The sequence below is a fragment of the Cephus cinctus genome, unplaced genomic scaffold (genome assembly GCF_000341935.2).
Source record: "Cephus cinctus unplaced genomic scaffold, Ccin1 Ccin1_scaffold0168, whole genome shotgun sequence".
Lineage (NCBI taxonomy): Eukaryota > Metazoa > Arthropoda > Insecta > Hymenoptera > Cephidae > Cephus > Cephus cinctus.
The window spans coordinates 4,017,639-4,038,594 of record NW_014332892.1 but is presented as its reverse complement, the minus strand read 5'-3'; the positions used below and the strand labels follow the sequence as shown (position 1 = coordinate 4,038,594).

The 20,956-nt window shown below is 42.8% G+C and overlaps 1 protein-coding gene across 6 annotated transcripts; it reads right to left on the bottom strand.

Moving 5' to 3' along the window:
- Window positions 1-552: 552 nt before the first annotated feature.
- On the bottom strand, window positions 553-20,951 carry LOC107264100 (arfGAP with SH3 domain, ANK repeat and PH domain-containing protein). 6 transcript variants are annotated; one of them, XM_015731993.2, is made up of 17 exons: window positions 20,211-20,951; window positions 13,174-13,246; window positions 10,461-10,606; window positions 8,876-9,130; window positions 8,695-8,780; window positions 8,454-8,610; window positions 8,051-8,315; window positions 7,725-7,952; window positions 7,402-7,624; window positions 7,136-7,316; window positions 6,779-7,054; window positions 6,573-6,692; window positions 6,280-6,490; window positions 5,924-6,205; window positions 5,686-5,852; window positions 4,891-4,959; window positions 553-3,697 (listed from the first exon to the last, which is right to left on the bottom strand). In XM_015731993.2, exons 1-17 carry the CDS (start codon window positions 20,334-20,336, stop codon window positions 3,458-3,460), a joined length of 3,105 nt encoding a protein of 1,034 aa, XP_015587479.1. In that variant the 5' UTR covers window positions 20,337-20,951; the 3' UTR covers window positions 553-3,457. The 6 variants fall into 6 exon arrangements, with proteins under 6 accessions (XP_015587479.1, XP_015587480.1, XP_015587482.1 ...); XM_015731994.2 differs by having other exon boundaries at window positions 553-3,673; XM_015731996.2 differs by lacking the exon at window positions 20,211-20,951 and adding an exon at window positions 14,917-15,337.
- Between the last annotated feature and the right edge of the window lie 5 nt (window positions 20,952-20,956).

The following is a 20,956-nucleotide window of genomic DNA, read 5'->3' as shown; positions in this document are numbered from 1 at the left end:
AGGACCTTTAAGGAGTTTGGAGCATTTCATGCTAGTCAAATCAGTGCTAAATTTCAATAATCGTTTTTGTAAATTTTATGCATTATGTAACATTGGTTAAGTGTCATTTGTATTATTACATGTGTCCTTAACTTAGAGAAACATTAATGCTGATTGGATTTGCAAAAACAATAACTAATTAACGTTAATTTCCAAGAAGGTATGCTTTCGTTAAGTTTTTTTTCAAGAATAATATATTATTCTTTACCGTTTTAAATGCGGGACCACTTATTCTGTTTCTCGAAAGATGTTATACAAATTTACCGTCTAAATATTGGATGGTACTAACCGTTTGAGAATGACAGCCTGGTGTACTCAGTAAGGAGCCTTGACAGCTTTGTCGAAGGAATCACACCCCCTGATTATAGTTTTGATCAATCAAGACTCTGGTCTTCCAAATTTTCGACGAGTAGGACTCGTCAGACAGAAGTGTCAAGGTACGTTTACTTTTAAATTTATGGAATTAATGGAATGATGTATAAGAATGTTGAATAAAAATAATGAGCAGCATCATATAGAGCTCTCTAAATAGCATTTATTTTTACCTTGTTTTCGAGTCACTTTCCTTTTTAAAAGACTTTGTGCACAATTTTAACGGTGATGGTTACGTTAAATATTGGTATCATGTCCATGCAATACAAATGCTTAAATTCTATTATGCCGTTCTTATTCTAGGCTAATGTGTGGTTTTTTTCGAATTATATTAAGCATTCGGATGTATAATAATAGAACACTAGGTACATACAAAGATTGAATATATTAATATATCTTTCTTTAAAGTAGGGACTGAATATCTTTGAAATATTCCATTGAAAATGGTAAAACACACTCTAAGGAAGCAGATCAGATTCGGAAATCTTAAATATTCACAACTAGAGATCAACGTTACGTGGCTGTATTTCCCTTTAGTGTAATGTTAACGACTATAGCCAATAATTTCGTGAAATATTTCAAACATGTTTTGCGCTCCATTAATCTGACTGTCTAGCTGGTATATTTTTAGCTAGAATAGAATAGTAATAAATACTTAGTCTATCTAATGCCTAAAAGTATGCGCTCAAATGCGATGGATAGAGTGTTTACACTTTGTAACAGATAATATCGACACGCTCTTAATTTCACATTACGCATTATCCTAGCTTATCTTATTATTCATAATTATATAAACATCGATCTCTATTTACACATCGACGCTACGTTACAATCTTCCATTATCATTCTGCCTGAATCGTTTATACATGTTGATTATCGCGTATTCGATACACACACAGTAGAGGGTGGTCATGATGAATGTGGCTTCTTTTTCCTTTCTTTAATTTGCACGAGAACTGAGTGACCAAATTGTTTCTAGTTATCTGAAGAGTACTTAGTCAATCGCTGAACTAAAACAAAAGAATTAAAGATATGGATGGGAAAGGATATCTTAAATATACGTGTTACGTTGACACCAGAGAAAAATTCAATTGAATAAAACCGAAGGGGGATCAATTTTTATTTAAGGAGCATAAATAAAGAAAGAGAGGAAATGATGAAGCGAATAGATCGACTATTCGAACGATAGAACATTATTTACAATTACAGTCGGCTATCATCGATCGCAACCCTCTGCTGCTTAATCGATATTAGGAAGTGTCATTATTAATTAACTCTACGCATTAAGAAATAGTGTCACAGCTATAAACGCTCTAATATTCTTCTCCTATGTACATTGCGTTTACATTTATTTTCCTTCCTTTTTGTTTTTTCAATTTTCTTACCCCTATACAATTTTAGTCACATCTTTTGTCGGTCAGCAGTCGAACGTTCACGGACGATAATATTATCCGGGACGTTTCAATTCTGTACGGCAGGACAAAAAAATAATGGAAAATTTGACAGATCCTAAGACAATTTTGAATTTCGTATCGGCTCGGTTCAGACTTGCGTCTTTGATTCTATTGAGAATCGATCAGGTGCACGAGTTTATGTAATAAAAAAATAATGCAGGAAACGATACGTAAAAGAAAAAATTGTCTGAGAAACAAATACATAATTATTTCTTTGCATTTACCAATATATATTTGCAATACTCATTTGTTCGTTCGTTTGTTTCACGTTGTTTTTTAATTCTTTGGTCTGACGATTCATACTGAAAGATACGAGAATCTCGAATAACCCGTCTCACTCTTTCTTAGAATAGATACATTAATACACATACATTATAGAATTCGGAGTAACATTACCTAGTGACTTATAATTTTCTCGATAGTCGTATATCCCCTCCCTCCACACTATAATATACTCTAAGATAGTATGGCATTAGAAAAGACGTACAGACTCCTTCAAAGACTTTAAAGTAATTTCTTCCTTTTTTACTCTTCCTTTTTCTCATAAATATCCTAATAATACTCATCGCGTGTCGACTGTCCGACTATCAGGATTATCCCGGTACTGCCAATTTTCAATACCTTCCACAAGTATACTCGCTTCATACTCATCGTGTTCTCGTGGCTATTTACTTTTAAATGCGCATTTTCAATTTGAAATAATCGCTGAGTATTTTATAAATTAAGGTTTTTCCATGACTCCAAATAAATGTAAATCATAATCCGCGTACGATACTTGGGCTTAAATTGTGATTCACGATTAATTATATGAGAGCATGTGGCCGAGACTTAAGTCTCATAGACTTGACCGCGTATAGATACAAGTACCGTTTCTCGCTATACTAAAATTAGTGAATAAGTTCATTCTCATAATACTAATAAGTTGCAGTGAAATATTCAATATCACATTTTAACTTCGGTTTATAATTAGAATATACATTCGTCCCCGTATCGATGATCCAATAGATAATGAAAATTTCTAATGTATCGATAGTGAACTTTGACCCGGGTAAATATCGCATGATCTCAAGTTTCCCATGACTTGACGATTCAGGACTTGAGACAATTTATAAATCGCTTATAAACCGCATATCCAGTCGGTATTTTACGTATTATGCAGAGGAACCGCTGTCAGATATTTGACCATTTTAAAACAATCTTCTCATCCCATGAATTCTCCATACGTATATGTTTCGCCACCCCTCCTCCTCCCCTCTCCATTCAAAAAAAGATTGTCACACATTGAATAATCCTGTCATCCAAGAGACATTCTGATCCATCAGGATTCGTTTCGTCTGCTCTGCCTGATGCCTACCGGTTCTTTCGGTAATCAACATCAGCTAAATGGAGTATAATGCTGCAGTATCTTCCAAGAAACGATTCTGCGATATCTATACGTCAAAGTGCATCCTCCGTTATAAGGTCCCTGAGCGACCTATGATCTGGATTCAATTTTTGGAACGCCTTGACCAGACTCTCCTACCGAGACTGGAGACGTTAACCGAGTTGGCAGTACTGGAAACGCTTGTCAGTGAGTTGAGGCTCAGCGAATGTTAGTCCTGCAGCATATGCACGAAACTTATCGGGAACATTCCTCGTCTCTCTGGTGCACGTTCCAGGGCCCCTTCCATCCAATTGTCATCGTCGGTCTGCTCGTTGGTCACTATTATCACTTCGCCTTCTCGGAATGACAACTCGTCCTCGTTGTCAGCCTCGCAGTCGTAGAGCGCACGACAGCGTCTTAATCCGTTTAGATTGGAGGACGTTGGCTGAAGGGAATAAAACAGATACGGCTGTCCCAATAGAGGAAGCGTTAATGGACACGTACAAGTATGATAATTCCATTAAACCAGACAAAAAGACATGAAAGTTTATTTATAAATTCTATTAAAGAAATTTTTATATATTAATTCTGTATAATAATTGCGTTCTTTTAAAGCATTGCTTGAATGTCCATACCTTTTCCCTGGGCTATTAGAATTTATTGGAAATTCTAGACGATACTTGGCCAGTGTTTTCTTTATTTATTTTAATATTTCGTGGTTACACATATCCTATTGCGAATGAGATGTCTATTGCGTAGCAGTTTTACACGCGCTAGAATTTCCAATAACACAAATATCATGCGAGGCTATATACATTTTTGACAGAGATTTTAGTTGACATCACTGACTTGGTGACAAGGATGTGCCAACATAGAGACACAAGTTTGCACATGTATTATTCGCAGTGTAAAAGCACCCAGGATTCTCATGCCGAAGACCAAAATTAAATAGATACAGCACTCCGTCACACAATCCAGCTAAAGGAAGATAACTTTAAGAAAATGAAAAACGGGAAACTTTGGTAATGTTCATAGAAATTAATCTATGTATTTGTAATATGACATGTAATGAAGTCTGTACGCTCCAAAGGAAAAGTTCAGCAAATGAAACAAAATGGTGTGAATGTTTCTTTAGACATCTTTATAGAGATTGTACGAATGGCAAATAATTATTAAATTGTTTGTATACGAACAAACATAAATATAAACTAGAAATCATATCCAAAGTTTCCAATGTTAAGTGAGTTTAATGTATGTATGTACGAACAACACGACTGACCATGCGAAGCATAGCTACACTTGAAACTACCATTTTAATCATAACGAAAGAAAGAATATATAAAAAATATGAATATTTCTAGTGAGAAAGTAAAGTAGAGAATAAATATAATGAGATTTGACTTCGTTATCCAAAACGTTATTAAGTTCAACAGTGATTCTATAATCAGTTATATTCTCTATGTTAGCCACTATTGCTTTTGTAGTATTCTCATAGTTGTTATCGATAATAAGTCCTCTTCATCAATTGAAAAATCAATAATAAGAAAACACTGATGTTATCAGAGTCAATAAATGTAAAAAAAAATTATGATAAAAAATCTAAAAAGGTACCAAATCATTTTCAAGTGTAGCATGCTATAGTGTGGGGTGGCGTATGTTTACCAGATTGAGGTTTGGGAGCAAAGATGAAGGCTCCTCGGCGTAGCTCTCTAGCCTGGACCGGTCCCTTCGCTGTACCAACAACCGTTAATGACAAACCATAAACCACTATGATTTCCAAAGTGCATGCATCGTCTGTGCGTCTATCGTGAACACTTTTTCAATAGAAAATTTAGATTCAATGATATATGGTGTACGAAAAAGGATATTCTTAGTGTTTTTATATTAAAAAAGAATAATGATATTCATAAAAATGGAAATAATGATCCAAGGAAGTAATGGTAGACGCATCATGTTGTAAATTAAATTAATAAAATGAATATTAAATTCATTCAAAATGTGACACACTATTGTTATCATTAGGTACACTAGGCACGATACTGTATATTAGTAATGTTAGACCATTCTTTTGTCTAAGTAACCATTGATACCCATATGATTAACTAAAATCAAACGGCGATAATTAATTGTACTACATAGTAAGAATGAGGGTATAATTCTATTAATAGTTAGTAATAAAACTCTAATTAGCGAATGTCACACGACAAGGTTGCAGAACCGTTATGAATTTTACATATAAAATATATAACCTGATTTGTCCCCGTAGTTGAGAAATATAAAAATATGTATCCTCCGGTCATTTCCCCCCGCCCGTCCCACTACCTTGCACGTTATTTTAAAAAGAAAAACAAAAAATAGAAAGAAATAAAAAACGAAGCTCTCGCTAATCAAACACCGTAATAGCCATAACCAAGGACAGTCTACTGTGAAGTTGAGTATGTAAAATAGAAAGTTTACCTTTCTTGGTGGTGGCACTGGGTTACCCAAGCCATGATCGGAACACATGGAACTCAGAGATTCACTACTGCGACCGTTACTGAGCCTTGATGAATTGATACCAGACGGTGCGGGTGGAGGCGGATTTCGCGGTCTCTGTAGCGTTGAACTGTTCGATTTGTCCATGCCTGGCCAAAGGAAGAAAAAAAAAAAAAAATTGAAAATAAAAGAATAATTATCTAGTGAAAAAGAAACTTACCGTGTCCCGTCGATGAGTCTCCACTAGGCGATCTCTTGTGGTGCTGATTGTTTAAGGTGTTTATCGAGTGTGGTAAAGTATGTAAGGTGTGACCTGCCAGAATGGGTTCACTGGTTGTTCGACTATGGGACGACGCTGCTAAGGATGCTGAGGATGGTAACGTTCCATAATGAGAGGACGGCATTATACTGCCACCAGTTCCCGGTGGTGGTGGAGGAGCAATCCTTTTCTTCAACGAACCGTGAATATTCATAGAAACGTCTGGTGCTATTGATGCTGGAACTGTTAAAACAAAATTATAGAAAAATTACATATTAGCCTAAACCATTTTTCTGCTACTAGTAGCGGATACTCACCGACAACAGGCTTTCTGGCCTGTGGCAAAGCTGGTGGTGGCATCTGTTGTCTATTCGAAGATGATCCTGGTGAGGAACCACTTTGTAAACTGTCACATGTGCTACTTCGACTTCGTAAAGTTACAGGCGAATCGCCAGGTCCGGTACCACCTCCGCCAGCATAGGATGGCGGTCTGCTTCGTGATTTTTTCTCAGGTGTTAAACACCCATTCTGCACATTAATTAAGAATATTTACAATTTGCAATTGAAATAAAATACCCAACGGACTTGCGCAATACTCAATTACACTCACTCTATCTTCTATGATGGTTTCATCATCTGAAAAGTCTGTGGAGCCTTCGTCATGAGATAAATTCCAATCGATATTGACATTATCGAAGAGTGTTTTCTGTCTCTGGAGAGCATGACTGAGCTGTATAAAAAAAATATTTATTACACACCATCTTGTAGAATTCCTTGATAACAGAAATTAGGAAATGATGTCATCATGTAGCTAACCAATTCTTTACACGTGTGGTGCCCCATATCCTGAGCAATATCTAATGGTGTCTTGTCTTGCTTATTGCGAAGTGTTGGATCCGCACCAGCTCTTAGGAGTAACTTCATAGCTTCTGCCCTGTCATGTCTCGCAGAGAGATGTAATGCACTTTCACCGTCTATAGTAGTTCTATCGATACTCCCGGTTGGCATATTTTGCACTAGGAAGTCGACAATGTGAAGACTACTACCCATTTCACGTAGAACAGCCAGATGCAATGCAGTTTCTCCAATATCCTGAAATCATTGATGTTATTTCAAAGCAATCATAATGAACTTTTTATTATAGCTTTTTTTTTCGAATCGTTGAGACTGTACCGAAGTTGGGAGTGGAGCTGCCAAGTCCACGTTCTCCGCATAAACTTGCAGCAGCTGTTGGAGATCTCTATTGTTGACAGCGTGCTCCAAATCGGAGAGGAGATCCCGTTCATCGGCACAGGTGTTCATGACGTACCTCTTGTCGACGTATTTCGCTCTTATGAATTCGTATCTCTCCTCCCTTTGACACAAATCACGTATTATATCAATGACAGTTAAGAGTCTATCTGGAATCACGAGTCATATTAGATAATGAGCTAATTTACATGGTGGACGTCGGCGATGGTTTCAAATTGTGATGTAACGTCGCCTCCATCACTTCATTGAATGCTTGATTGGTCATATATCGGGCGAGTAATAACTGGGCGGTTCCTACGTTGTCTAATGTCAATGACTGTATTCTAGATATATGGACACCAAGATCCCTGTGTATACCGCTGCACTCTATGCAGACTATTATACCGAAATTCGTGGACAACCACGTAGCATCTGCAAAAAATAATCAAAAGCTTTAATTTCATTCGAATCTAAAGGGATAGTAAAATAGCAATGTGTACGAGCTATGCACGTTCGTATATGTGAACTGTACCATTCTGGGAGGAACAGTCGCAACACTGATCGTTGCCAGGTAGTCGCATAACGCAACGTATTACAGCTTGCTGTAATTCCACCAAACTTGGATTTCCTTGGCCCGCTTCAGCCTTGCCACTAGCATCAAATGCCCTGAGCAAAGCTCTTTCCTTACAATTAACTAAAACGGACATCCAGGCCCTTTGATCTGCTTCGTCTTCCGCTTGAAAGTGGTACGTTCGATTGTCTATATAGAAATAGGTATCATAGGTATTATTTGTTCGATTAGGCGTATTGAACAAAACGTCTGTTTCGTTGAAATTAAAAACACAAAAAAAAACGTACAGCTTATAAGATCGAAACCCCTCTTGTCATCGGGTACCAGCTTTATTTGGCACGTTAATAGATTGACCCTGGTTGGCGGTTTGTTCTCATCCGCGTGACAGATGTCCAGATATCCCTCTGCCTGAACCGCGCACCTTCTCTTCTGCCAGACCCTCCGCATTTTTCCTTCGCTTTTTTTCAAGAGATGACCTGAACGCGTCACACCGTGTTGCTTATCCCCTTGAAGTTGATGCAAAGAATAACCTGCACTCGCATTTGCATTTAGCTATAAAATCAAATGATTGGAAAGTTTAGGTTTAACGGAAGACTTAACGAATTCACGTTTTACTTAGAACCTAGAGGTTCGCGATGTGCTACGAATTGGAAGTGAATGTACAAGGACTACGTGTCTAACTTCTCTTACTTCCTTATCGCATCCCGAACTTCTCAGAAGGCTTCTAAGCTCGGTGAGTCGTCTCCTCTCTTCGTCCTGGGTTTGCCGAATCTTCTGCAGCTTGATGCTAAGGTCAGCCACGTAAGATCCAAAGTGTTCGATTGTCTTGAGACCATCTTGAAAGTAACTAGAGCGTGGAAAGATCGAAAAGTCTATAGTATCGCATTTGAGGTCCTTGGAGTTAATGGAAAATTACGAGTGCTTGACTTACTTGGTCTGCGCGTGATAATACTCGACTAGATGCTGTAGCAGCTCGATGCCTTTCTTCGTTTTAATTTCATTGACTTTTATGAGGTACTGCGCGGCGACATGAAAGATCCAAAATTTTATAATTAAGACTGCACAGTAAAATCGATAACACGACGAACGAGCAAACGACCTATGACACAGACCTCGCACATTTGCAGCTGAAACAACCTTCTCTCCTTTTCCATTTCATCGGCTATTTCGGCAGGTGTCACTTCCGTGCGGATGAGGCCAGCCTCCTTAGCGTGCTGCTTCTTTTCCTTCTCGATTTTTGCGTATTTCGCCTCGTAGTCCTTCCAGGCTTTCTCAAAGGGTCGCTTAAGATCACCTTTGACACCCCTCAAGTCGCCCTTAAGCACCGAATCCAGCGGGAACATCACTATGTTATTTATGTTCTGCATCTGAAATCACAGGGGGTGTCATTTCGACTTGGGACGATAAATCATAAGTGAACGAAAATTATGCAATGCCAATAAGAAAATATTGTAAATCTCAATAAAAAGACCAAGGACACTGTTCAGTTCTTATCAAGAACATTAAACCTCTGGAGTATACGGTATCCGTCTATGTACCATATAAGGTGGTTACAGCATCATCCAGCACGATGACAGAGATTTATGAGGAATCCACGAGGATGAAGGACACAAACGGGCAACAATGTGGAGATGACTCATGCTCGATATCTTATGGGAAATTGTTTCTGGTGCATAAGGGTAGCTCATCTCGATACAGAGCCCCAAACTTACACAACAGTCCACGGATGACTCACGTTTACGCTAGCAGTTTCCTAGGCAGACAGGCTTTTATTCAATGAGAGACAGGAGGAGGAGCCCCCCATCGATCGTAGGGAGGAGGATGACCCCATACTTTTTATAGTTATTCCCTGAAACGCAGAATGCGTCGGGACGCCAACAGTATAATCAGCGAGACGCGCAGAAGAATCGAATAAAAAATAATTACAAGAGGGCAGGAGAAACGATCCTTCCAGGAAATCCTTCCTAGGGAAAGGATGCTGTTATACGGTATATGCAAGAGAAATAACCAAAAAAGTAAAGTCGATCCCTGCGTATGGGACGCATAAGAAAAGGTCCTTTTATCCTTTTATTGATTTTTACTGACATACGAGATTATATGTAATAGAAAGGAGCTCGATATTATCATAGGGATGCGCCTCGCGGACTTTGAAAAATTGGCGGCTGGTCTAAGGCAGAATCGCCGTAGGAAGAAGAGTTTAATTTATCGCGATACACCGTGACCGATCGATTATTTTCCCTCCTGGGCAGGACGAATGCAGTCCAGGTCGAGGCGTGGTCGGCCGCGTCTTACGAATCTGGGCCAAGGATCCTCCCGCTCAAGGTCCCGCACAGGAGGACAAGGAGAATGACTTCCGGAGGATCGAAGGAAGCCGTCTCCGGAGTCCATCCTGACTATCCGGCCTCCCGATTCTTTCTCAAGAGGGTGAAAGAAGAAGAGAGAAATACGAAGCTGCATCGCGTCACGATGCAGCGAATTAAGAAAGTAGCCTCAAGAAAATTCAAGGAAAATTCTACTTGCGGGCTCGAGCGAGCACTTCCGGTTTACTCCTTCCACGCCTGCAGATCAATAAAGTGCCGCCGCTTCCGGCGTCGCTGCTGGACGCTCTAGGGCACTAACAGCACCAGGTCCTCTAAGTAGATGCGTCATCTAGGATAAATCTAATCTACGAGATGAAAAAGTCATGAGATATTTTACCAGTGTTTTCATAAGGGCGCTAAGCTCCTTGGTGACCACAGCAAACTTAAGGAAAGCAGCACCGATATCCGGTTCCTGTTCCTTGAGTGCCGCATCGCCGAGCCTCTCCAACGCTCTGCCCAGGTACACCTCGTTGTCCACGTGAGCTGTAATTGAAAGAAGAATGATGCATCAGTATGCCTCGCCTGAAGGTGCATCTCCATTTAGATATATCGCCGATGATTCACAGCAATGAAACCGTCACTTTCGATCGACTGATTCATCAGTGGAAAACGGTCCAAGCTCCGGTGCATCGCTGGAGTCGCTCCTGGTGCAGTTGTGCATCACGATCCTCCTACCGTAACTAATTGTAAGTGCTCGCTTGGCTGCGGGTATAGAGGGAAACCAAATTAAATAAAAGAAAGTGATGGTTGGATGTGTCGGACTGAAACTGCACCAATTGCACCAATTGCACCGACTGGGCCGACCGTCCTCGAAATTTCGAATGATTGGATCGCTCGAGGTATTTCATCTTTTTTTTCCCTTTTAACTCATTTTTACTCATTTTTACTCATTATCCACAATTTGCGCTTCTCTCTGATCTTTGACTTTCCAGGTGAATTAACAGGGACGATAATTTCCAAATATTCGTTACTGTAAAAGCGAATTGCCGAAGGAAGTGCATTTAGCGAAAAAGAATAAACTGCCACGTTCCTAGAGGAAAGGACCGTCTGGTGTATCAGGGAGATCGACTGCTCCCGAGGGTCCATTGTCAGGCACGTCGATCTACTCCGTAATCCGGGATGCGCCTAGAGTTGCGAGAGTCTTGCTGGGACACATTGGAGATATACCTGGCGGTGTACGTTAAGTGGCGGTGCTCGAGGAGAGCCTCCTGAGACGAGAAAGAGAGAGAGAGAGAGAGAGAGAGAGAGAGAGAGAGAGAGAGAGAGAGGGGCAAGCGGCCCATTGTGGGACACGCGCCAAACGCTGCAGTGGAAAAGTAACCGGCGTCAGTCAAGATTCTTGAGAAGAAGAGAAAATTAAATAAAAGACCTTAAACAGCCATTGTACAGGCATTGTGCTCGCCGACAATAGAGCAGAGAGTTTACGATAACAGTTGAAAACAGTATATGGGAGTGAGGTGGGGATATGGGGATCCGTGAAAATCATGCTCGTCCTAACCTCCAAATCCAACCTAACCTCCGTCGCACTCGAGAGTCACAGGAGCAAAAGGTCGTCGCGCTTAGGTTGGGTCGAACCTGCCAGTTGCTGCCAGTTCAAAATGAAGGAACGAAAGCCAAGAGGCGCCAGGAAAATCGATTTGTCTGCCTGCTGGCTGACGAACTGACGACCATTGCACGTCCTTCCAATATACAAGTATAAACGCTATACTGCAGAATATTTAGCCTGTCAGGCTACACGCACACACTCCGCGCGTCTTTACACCCCGTGAAGTCAAATATACAATATACACCCTGAGTATCCTGTGAGAAATTTATTACCATATTTTGCCTTTCTTCTTAATTCTTCTTGATTCCAGAAATAGGCATCTCCAGACTCTGTCACATAAAAATGGTCGCGCGTCGCGTTGCCTCCCATTGCGATAAGGAATAATCAAAAGGTTTATTTCGGGTGAGCACTGATAGTGCTACCGACAATGGAATTTCTTTTGTACCGGACCGCGATTACACTTTGGCTAGACTAATCTCACCGATAAGACTTTAACGAACGCGATTCGCACGCCAAGGATAACGCCGGATAACGCCGCACCGCAACTCACCACGAAATCTCCGAATTTCTGTAACCAACGAACTCCTTGGAGATGGAGGCCGGAGACACTGCCGTGCCGTCTGGTGCGGGGCTTTTGTAATGCGTCGTCCTGACGTCACGTTACAAAGTATATCTTTTATATATAAAAGTAACTTTATCTTTACTGTCGTTAGGTTAGCTAGAGATGAGATTGACAACACAAGGTTGATTGACGGATGATTATAATTCCCATGTGCGATGTCACGTTTAAACGGTCGTCTCGTCGAACGGGTGTAGCCGGCCGAGCCATGCCAATTTTTCCTCCCGCCACATGGCTGCCTGTTCTGCCTGTTCTGCCTGTTTTAAATGTATTGCAAGCAGGAAAGGCGACATCGAGGAAACGATTATTATTTTTATATGTACATCATGCGCAGCAGCGCACCTCCGCAGGAGGCTTTGGAAATATAAACGAGGAGAGACTCGACCCTTCCGGGACAAGGAAACGGGCATCAGTCGGTTTCCGGTTGAACTAGCAGCCGGAAGCGGAAGAGCGGAATCGACGGAATCATGGGGCACGAGTTCTCCAGGCGTCAGACTGCGATACGAGTCTGCGGTTAATCGAAAACACTACGATGCTTCAGATTCTCTCTCTCTCTCTCTCTCTCTCTCTCTCTCTCTCTCTCTCTCTCTCTCTCGCCCAGTTTATTTATCTGTATATACTATATATTGTATCCAATCTATTGGGCGTAACCGATGAACGAGCCCGTCCACCCAGAAGAACCCAAAAGACCAAGAAGACGACGTTAATCGTCCAGGGTGCTGTGGGCACGGCGAGTGTCGTCGATGAACGAATTTGAAATTGGATGATCGGAAGAGGAATAGAGTGGAACGGAGTGGAATAAGTTGCAAGTTGGAATCGATTGCAATCCCTTTGCCTGGCACATCTTTTACTTTGACGATTGTCCACACTAATGATCGGACTCACCGTTTCCGGAATTGTGGATGGCCTTTATGGCCTTCTTCAATTTAGTCAGCCCATCTCTGTCAAAGTCCAGCGTCTGAAAGAATAGAACAAACGAATGTGTTAATTCGATAAAGTGGGTAATAATAAAAGTCAAAGTTAATGCATTCCCTCGGTAGCACGGTATATCTCTTATCAGCGTGTACTTTATCGAGCGGAGGATTCTCTTATCATTTTTATTGGCAGAACGATAAATCCAGGGTCCATCGAAACCACATAGACTATCAGCCAACCAATTTTCAAATTTACTCCAATGGATTTTCCAGATTAAAATTAAAAAGTCAAAATAATTCCTCAGTTTCTTACAAGTGACTCGACTAATGGGAAAACCCAACGCTCGACGTCCACGTGTCAGAGGAACCGTCTCCTTCGAGCTGGCTCAAGAAAATTTTCTTCTGTGACGGTACTGGCTCCAAGGAGTTCAGAGAACGTGCCATGTCAGGACTGTCAAACTCATTGACAGTCCCGATTTCAATTGACGAGATCCCGAAGCTTCGATCGAAATTCAATGTCGGAAATCTTGAAAGTTCGCAGAGTCTGCAGAGTCGTCGCGACGCCGGAAATTTCGAAGGCTTAATTAACGACGAGCGATAATTACTTTCAGATTCGAGAAACCGAATCGTAAATCGATTCTGCTATATACAGTATCACCCAGGAGCACTCGGACGATCAGATTGGAAACTGGCAGCTCTAGGAATTCGAGGCCTTGCATAACCAAGCATTTCACCTGTACGCATTTTACGTAAGGAATTACCACGCAGCCACGTGACCGCCATAGTGTCCTACGGACGCCATACACTCTCGCACGTACGCCTCTTATTACCTACAGCCTCCACTATTGCCGTACGGCAGTGACGCAGCTTCGCAGTGCCAATTTACAGGGTGATACACGGGGAACTTCCTGTTTAAAATTTTACACGTTCCTCGGATGTATGACATAATTATGTATGCGTCAAACGTGCAGAGATTCGTGATACGAAGGTGCCAGTGCGATCCAAGGTAACGTCGAGGTCGACCGAGAGCTGAGACCATCCGAAGGCGAGTTGAACTTTATGTCCGCTAGGATCGCGGCTGTTTGTGCTGCTTTTTAAAAGATCTTTATAGTGCCTAGTGAAATCGTATCAAGATCAGCGAGACCCAAGAGACCCAAGAGACCCAAGTCGAGCTGCATAGCCGCTCACTGGTTTTACTGGCTAAGGCACTATACGAGGCGTCGCCTTCCTCGCCATAAACTGCTAATTGTGGATCAAGACTATCCGGCATACTGTTACCCTTACGTCTGGTGCGCCAAGAGGCGTCGCGACGCCAGGCACCTCTTAACCTCCCGTGCGGTTGCCAATAATCCTATCCTAAGGGATTCGAGTATCGAGTAGCCTATCTGTCTCAGTTTCCCCTCTGCACACTTTGCTTTTTCTTACTTAGTTCCACTTTCCTCCGCTTCAGTCCAGAATGGCGCATCGAACGTCCAACCTTTGAACTGAAGAAGTTCGATAGCAACGACACAGCGTTTCATCGAAAGCCCTCTGTTTCTCTGTTCCCTCGCGAAGAAGCCCTGCCTCCCGGACGAGGAGCCCTGGTCCGCAATTTCCCCGAGTGGAACTTGGAACAAGGAACATTATCGAGGAACGAGTGACGTTGACGGGAGAAGGGAACAATGGGAAAAGAAAGTAAAAGAGAAAAATGCACGTGACACACGTTGAAACTCACCAAAGTTCTTGGAGAATTGCGACCGGCGCATTCCTTCGGTCCAATTAGAAGGTTCAAAATCATTTCAATGTCGACTGTACAGACGCCACGTGAAAGAAAAGAGACTTAATGAAAATTCGCAGAAGGCAGGATGATCTTTTTAAAAAGAAAATCAATCGCGAGCGACGAATTTGCGAGAAGTACGACTGGGTACGACGCGCCGACGAAACTCCTTTTGATCTCTGATACGAGAAACGGCAAAGATACGTCGTCTCTTATCTACCGTGTCACAGTTCAAACGCGCCGATTAATTTACAGCCGGAGGAGGGAAAAAGATATTCGAAACTCCGAGACAGCCGCTGGGTGGGAAGCTACGCGGGCGCGTCGCTCTATGCCGAACTGGTCCACAGCTGATCGCGAGGCTGGGCAAATGGCTGCCAAGTGTCTGCCGTCTATCGTCTGTCGAAATAGGTGCCGGGCTGATGAAATTGCACTGCCACGACGACAATGTCGTGCACTTCACCTGCATCCGTGCGGCTGGACCACGTGAACCTTTCGGCCGCGACTGCAGTGCTAGAGCCACGCATTCTGAATCATCTGCTCCCAATTGGCACTCGACTTCGATGCCTGTGCAACTGCCGATAACGCCTGACCCCTTGGTACGCTGCCATTTCTTTTTATTTTCTGCATCGAGAATACATTCGACTCGGTCGCCTTCGAGTTGCATCTGCTGGGTGCACTTTATTGGCAAATGCCGACTGACCGGCTGACCGGCTGGTCGCCTGATCGTCTGAGCTCCCTTCGAGGACGCCTTTCCCAGGTAAGACGCGAGAGAAAAGTAATCAGAGGAAACAGTAAAATGTACAATAAGGCGATACAGGAGGACGTAATGGCTACCCTTTCACTAGCACGTGCTAATGAGACCCTCCGACCACAATTATCTTTGCCACAAAGCCACGTGGAGCACTTATGATAAGGTGCGTTCACAAAGGGCAATTAATTGCAGCGCGGTTCCCATCGTGTCGCGTGTCGACACTCTGCACACGTTTTCCCGTGTAAACGATTATTAAAGTGCGTGAATGAATATATAGAACGAAAGCAAGAAGAATAATAATAATGATAGAGGTAGCGGGATACCACAGAACGCACAATGCGTGACTCCTAACGCTCGAAGAACACCGTCCGAGTGGTTGGCTGCTCTTCCTACGGCTGGTGAAAGAATAAACTGCACTCGAAGGAAAGTGCCAGGCTCCGTCGGGCCGTGCCCTTGTCAAGCCGACGACGACTGGGCCAAGACGAGAAATACTCTCCAAAAACAATAGTCCGTCCCTCGTGACGTTTGCGACGTCGTTTTGTCCAACATCGTTTCGAACGGCAACGCAGACTGTATAATGGATACGAATCTTATAGTACGTCTATAGCCGAGTGGGAGAGAGAGAGAGAGAGAGAGAGAGAGAGAGAGAGAGAGAGAGAGAGAGAGAGAGAGAGAGAAGGTACGGGCATTGATAGCCTCTGAAAACAATGCAGGACGGTTTTGACAGCTGCTGCCTTCCAGTGCCAACGGATGCAATTGTTCCCCGACGCATTGTACCCAAGCATGGATGATGAACGCAGAACCACTCGGCTGACGTGTCAATGTGAAAAGAAAAAAGGAAAAAGATAGAAAGGATCAAGGCTTTCTCTCAGGAAAATCCTTTATTCATGGGGGGATTCGCATTACTTTTCCTCACGCTTTTCCAAACGTCATGGGCGCGCAATGCGAGGTCGCGTTGCGTCAAGAAAATTAATGACACTGACCTCGCCTAATTTCGCGTAAGATTTTTTAACGGCAAATCAACAGGAACTAAGGAAAACGACAGGCGAACATATTATTCTTGGTTCTCTTTCCTGGTGCGAACCGCAGACGTGAAAGTCGACCACCCGGTGTGTAATAGACAAACTCGATGTACGTTATCTCTTGGTGTGAAACAGTCGCGGAATACCTAATTATAAACTACAGATAAGACAGGGCAAATCACTGTATTGTAATGGAAAGAATTAGCACTTGGTTCTTTTTTAACTTGCAGCCAGACGCACTGAAAAATGCGACATGCGTAGACTGCACGAGGAATCGGTACGTCATACCAGAGCTGCCACTTTTAATGGCTGTAATAACTTTTGTACAATTTTAAATTCTCTAACATTATTATTGACGATTTGTCTTTCTAAAAAGACGCAAATGAAACTTCACCCGGTCAGTTCGGCAGTCGCGGAGTTGTGGAACATTTAATATTGAATAGGTAAAGGGAGAAAAAGTAAGGACAGTCGTTAATCTTGTTTTGCTAAGAAATTTTTTCACAGATTCATCGTGAATCATTGCTTTACGCAAACGGATGCTTAAAATACAAAATGCAAAGCAATTAGCAAAATGTTAACTGCAGAGTCAAAATAATGACCGTTTTATTGTGAGTCGCCAAGAAGCTCCTGAAGTTACGGGGTAGAAGGTTATTACGCCGCGCTAACGACGTGTCGTTTTTATTAAGTCGGCGTTGCGACCGAAAAAAGTAATCGACCGCGAGCTGCGCCATCTGCAATGCAAATTATTAATTAGCCTTCGCCGGAATACAAGGTACGAGCCCTTAACGTCACTCGGCCAATAATACGGGGATAGGATTGAAGAGTAACGAAACCTTTCGAAGTTAACGTTAATGTAACCTAACCTAACGACTCTCGTAACGAAGCATAATATTCGCAAGTATTTCCGCTCGCTACGCGAAAACGAGCTCGTTAGTCGACTCGGAACGATTTAAGTTCGTTCATTTGAAGGTTAAGTCATCCTTACTCGTGGATCGTTGGACTCTGGAGGACTTGCCACAAATGGGGGATTGACCCAATTACGTTTACGTTTTTCTTTTTTTTTTCCTCTAGTTTCTCTACTCTGGGAAGAGACGAAGGGGAAAAAAGAAAAGCAGAGAGAAATAAGTGGTGTGGACGACGCCTGAAAAAAAAGATCTCAACTCGGCTCGGCCATAGTTGACATAAACCGGCACACCGAAGACTAATAGAGGAGAGCAAGTGAGACAGAGAACAAGGGAGCAGCGGAGCGAGAGAGTAGGCTGCAAAATATGCAGAGAAGAGCGAGAGAGTGAGTGAGAGAGAGAGAGAGAGAGAGAGAGAGGGGAGGATGCAAAAGCGTCACGTAGATGCTCGGTCGGTTCGCAATTGCAGAGAAGAGCGAGAGAGTGAGTGAAAACCGGCACACCGAAGACTAATAGAGGAGAGCAAGTGAGACAGAGAACAAGGGAGCAGCGGAGCGAGAGAGTAGGCTGCAAAATATGCAGAGAAGAGCGAGAGAGTGAGTGAGAGAGAGAGAGAGAGAGAGAGAGAGGGGAGGATGCAAAAGCGTCACGTAGATGCTCGGTCGGTTCGCAATTATCGACATCGATCGCGTGTGCGACGTGTCGCGCGATCCACCTCGACTTTATTGAATCTAAATAAATTCCACTGAAGGAGCTCCGAGTAGTTTCCTAGCGTCTTGGCATTTGGTATATGTTTTCTTTTTTGTAAGGCCAAAGGGCCACTCCGTCCCAACAACTGTCGACGGGATGCAACGTGAAGGTTAAACCTAAAGCGAGCACGCAGAGCGCTAATGGCATGAGACACTTGTGGCTTCTTAAATGCGCTCCGTGACGTCGGATGGGATTTATGTCTTTCTCTTTCCCTCTTATGTCAATGACGAGGAGGAAACTGCGTCATCGTCCGACTACCGAGCACGTTCACGTAGACGTAAATGCATATCTGTACATACGCGAAAATCTGCGAAGGCCATTGCGAGGGCGAAAATAAACGGGCCCACTTTTAAATAGACTCGCTCGGCGAGAACGCGGCAGCCATTCGCGCAATCTTCTATACGGAATGGTGGCAACCAGCAACCTCTTCTTCTTGGAGGTGGGTCAACCCGGCTGGATTAGCACTATGAGTGACGTATCGATAGATGGATAGATGTTAATGGAGACCATCTCCCATTTAGGAGATTTACCACTTTAGGATAAGTAAAATATATTCGTTCGTTAAAATATTCATGGATATCACTCGAAAACCGGATATATCGCCCTGGTTGAAGTCATCGGTTATTACGGTACCGGAAGAGTACGGAATATAAACGAGACGGGGAAAATTACCCAGTGGCATTTCCTGGACGACGTACAGGAATAGCACGCGTTCTAAGACAGGAGACCTTATTAAAAGCTGCGTGCTCGAGTTTCGTCTACGGAATACTTGGCTGGAAAAAATTGGCAGTTCTACATTGAGTACCGTACCGTGCAGAAACATAGTTAACACACCTACACAGCAGAACTGCTTAACGGTACTTATAATGTATATATACTTGTGTCAAATTTATGAGGTTTCTTTAGCAAGCAATTATCTTTTTACCGAATGAACAAACGTATGACGTTTCTCAATGTTACAGCAGTCCTCCTGATTCCCGATGCAGTATTATACTATGGCAGACATTGCACGTCATTGTCTTAATAGCTGGGAGGAGACTCGTAAGGGCTTGTATAGCAATTCGTTTCGGACGATCCTAGTCGGCGCGTTCCAATTTCATGCGTGGGCTCTTTAAAGTCTGTTTTTAGCGTGGTAAACAAAAAGTCGTGACGACGCAGCCCTCGAGGTTGCACCGCGCGTCACAGAAATACGATCGTGTGCTCCACCTCCTTGCATTCCTTTCCTTCCCATTCTATTAATCGACATGACTACCCTTCTTTTTTTTCCTTTATCACTCTGAACTTCCTGGTGCACATCCTTTTCCTCAGTGGTTGTGATACGAGGAACCGCATTTGCTATACTGCACGCATCGCTGATATATCGCCTCTTGACAGTGCTAGTGTAAAACCGGCGGTGGCGATCGATCGCAGTATGTGATTGAAAGAGTTCGTAGAGAAAAATAAAAAAAATTCCTGTTAATAAAAAAATGCGCATTATACTTTTGAACTGAAGGCATTATGTGTCCGATGAAAGAATTATGCGGTATCCTAGGGCAACGTCGTTAGGAAATTCCTATACAGTGCTTAGGGCACGGGTCAGCTTAGTTTACACTAGGGAATCCCACGGAAATGCCTTTAATGGCATAGGTACGCAACCAACCTAAGCAAAACACCTACGCTATCCTGAGGAAACAGTCGATAGTATTCAGGACGCCCGGTAAGGTTACTACAGTATGTAGTGGGACATCGCAAGAGGAGTAGGAAACAAAAGAGTAGGTGGAACTGAAAGGAGATTGTATGAATTAATTATTGGAAGAATTTATATTATATAGCAGTATATCTACTAACCTCCTCCAATGCTGTGATGGTCTGTCTGCACTGGGGCATTCGTGACACGAAGGTGGACGTCGTCGGGGAGTTGTAATCCTCCCTAGTCTCTTCGACGAATTCACTCACTGCTATTAAACCCGGCATTTTTAATCAGCTGATTTGGACTCGATTTTATCCTAGACGTTAATTCACCTTGACTCCACTTCACTCCACGCACCACGGAGCCTACACTCGCTCGAAAACCACCATAAATTCCACCGCGAAGAACTGTCACCTCAACGCCACAGCTCAGGACGGACAACTATTCGATTCTCTCTTTGCTTTTCTTGAGCTTGATATTTCTCTCTCTCACTCTCTCTTCCTTTCTTCTCCTCTACCCTTCTCTCTCTCTCTTAGTATTTCTCGATAAACTTCGCTCCGTTCGAAGTTTCCTGTCTGAACTACTCCCGTTGCGTTGTGTTAAAACCACACGACGTCCTAGCCTTGCCTACCTCTCCTACGAGACACTCTCACTCTTTCTCTGACTCGGTTATTTTCGTGACATCTTCCTTCCAAGCTTCCTTCCGCGAGGAAACATTCTCTCTCCGAACCCCGGAGCAACACACACACTTGCACGACGGTTCCTCTCCCGCTTATTATGATTGTTTTCCTTTACTCGAGTGAACTCGGTCGGTGCCAAAGACTCCACACTCTATTCAGAGTTGCTGGCGGCGTTGCAGGCACGCGTCCGTCCTTGCTTATACTAACGAGACTACGGAGTTGAA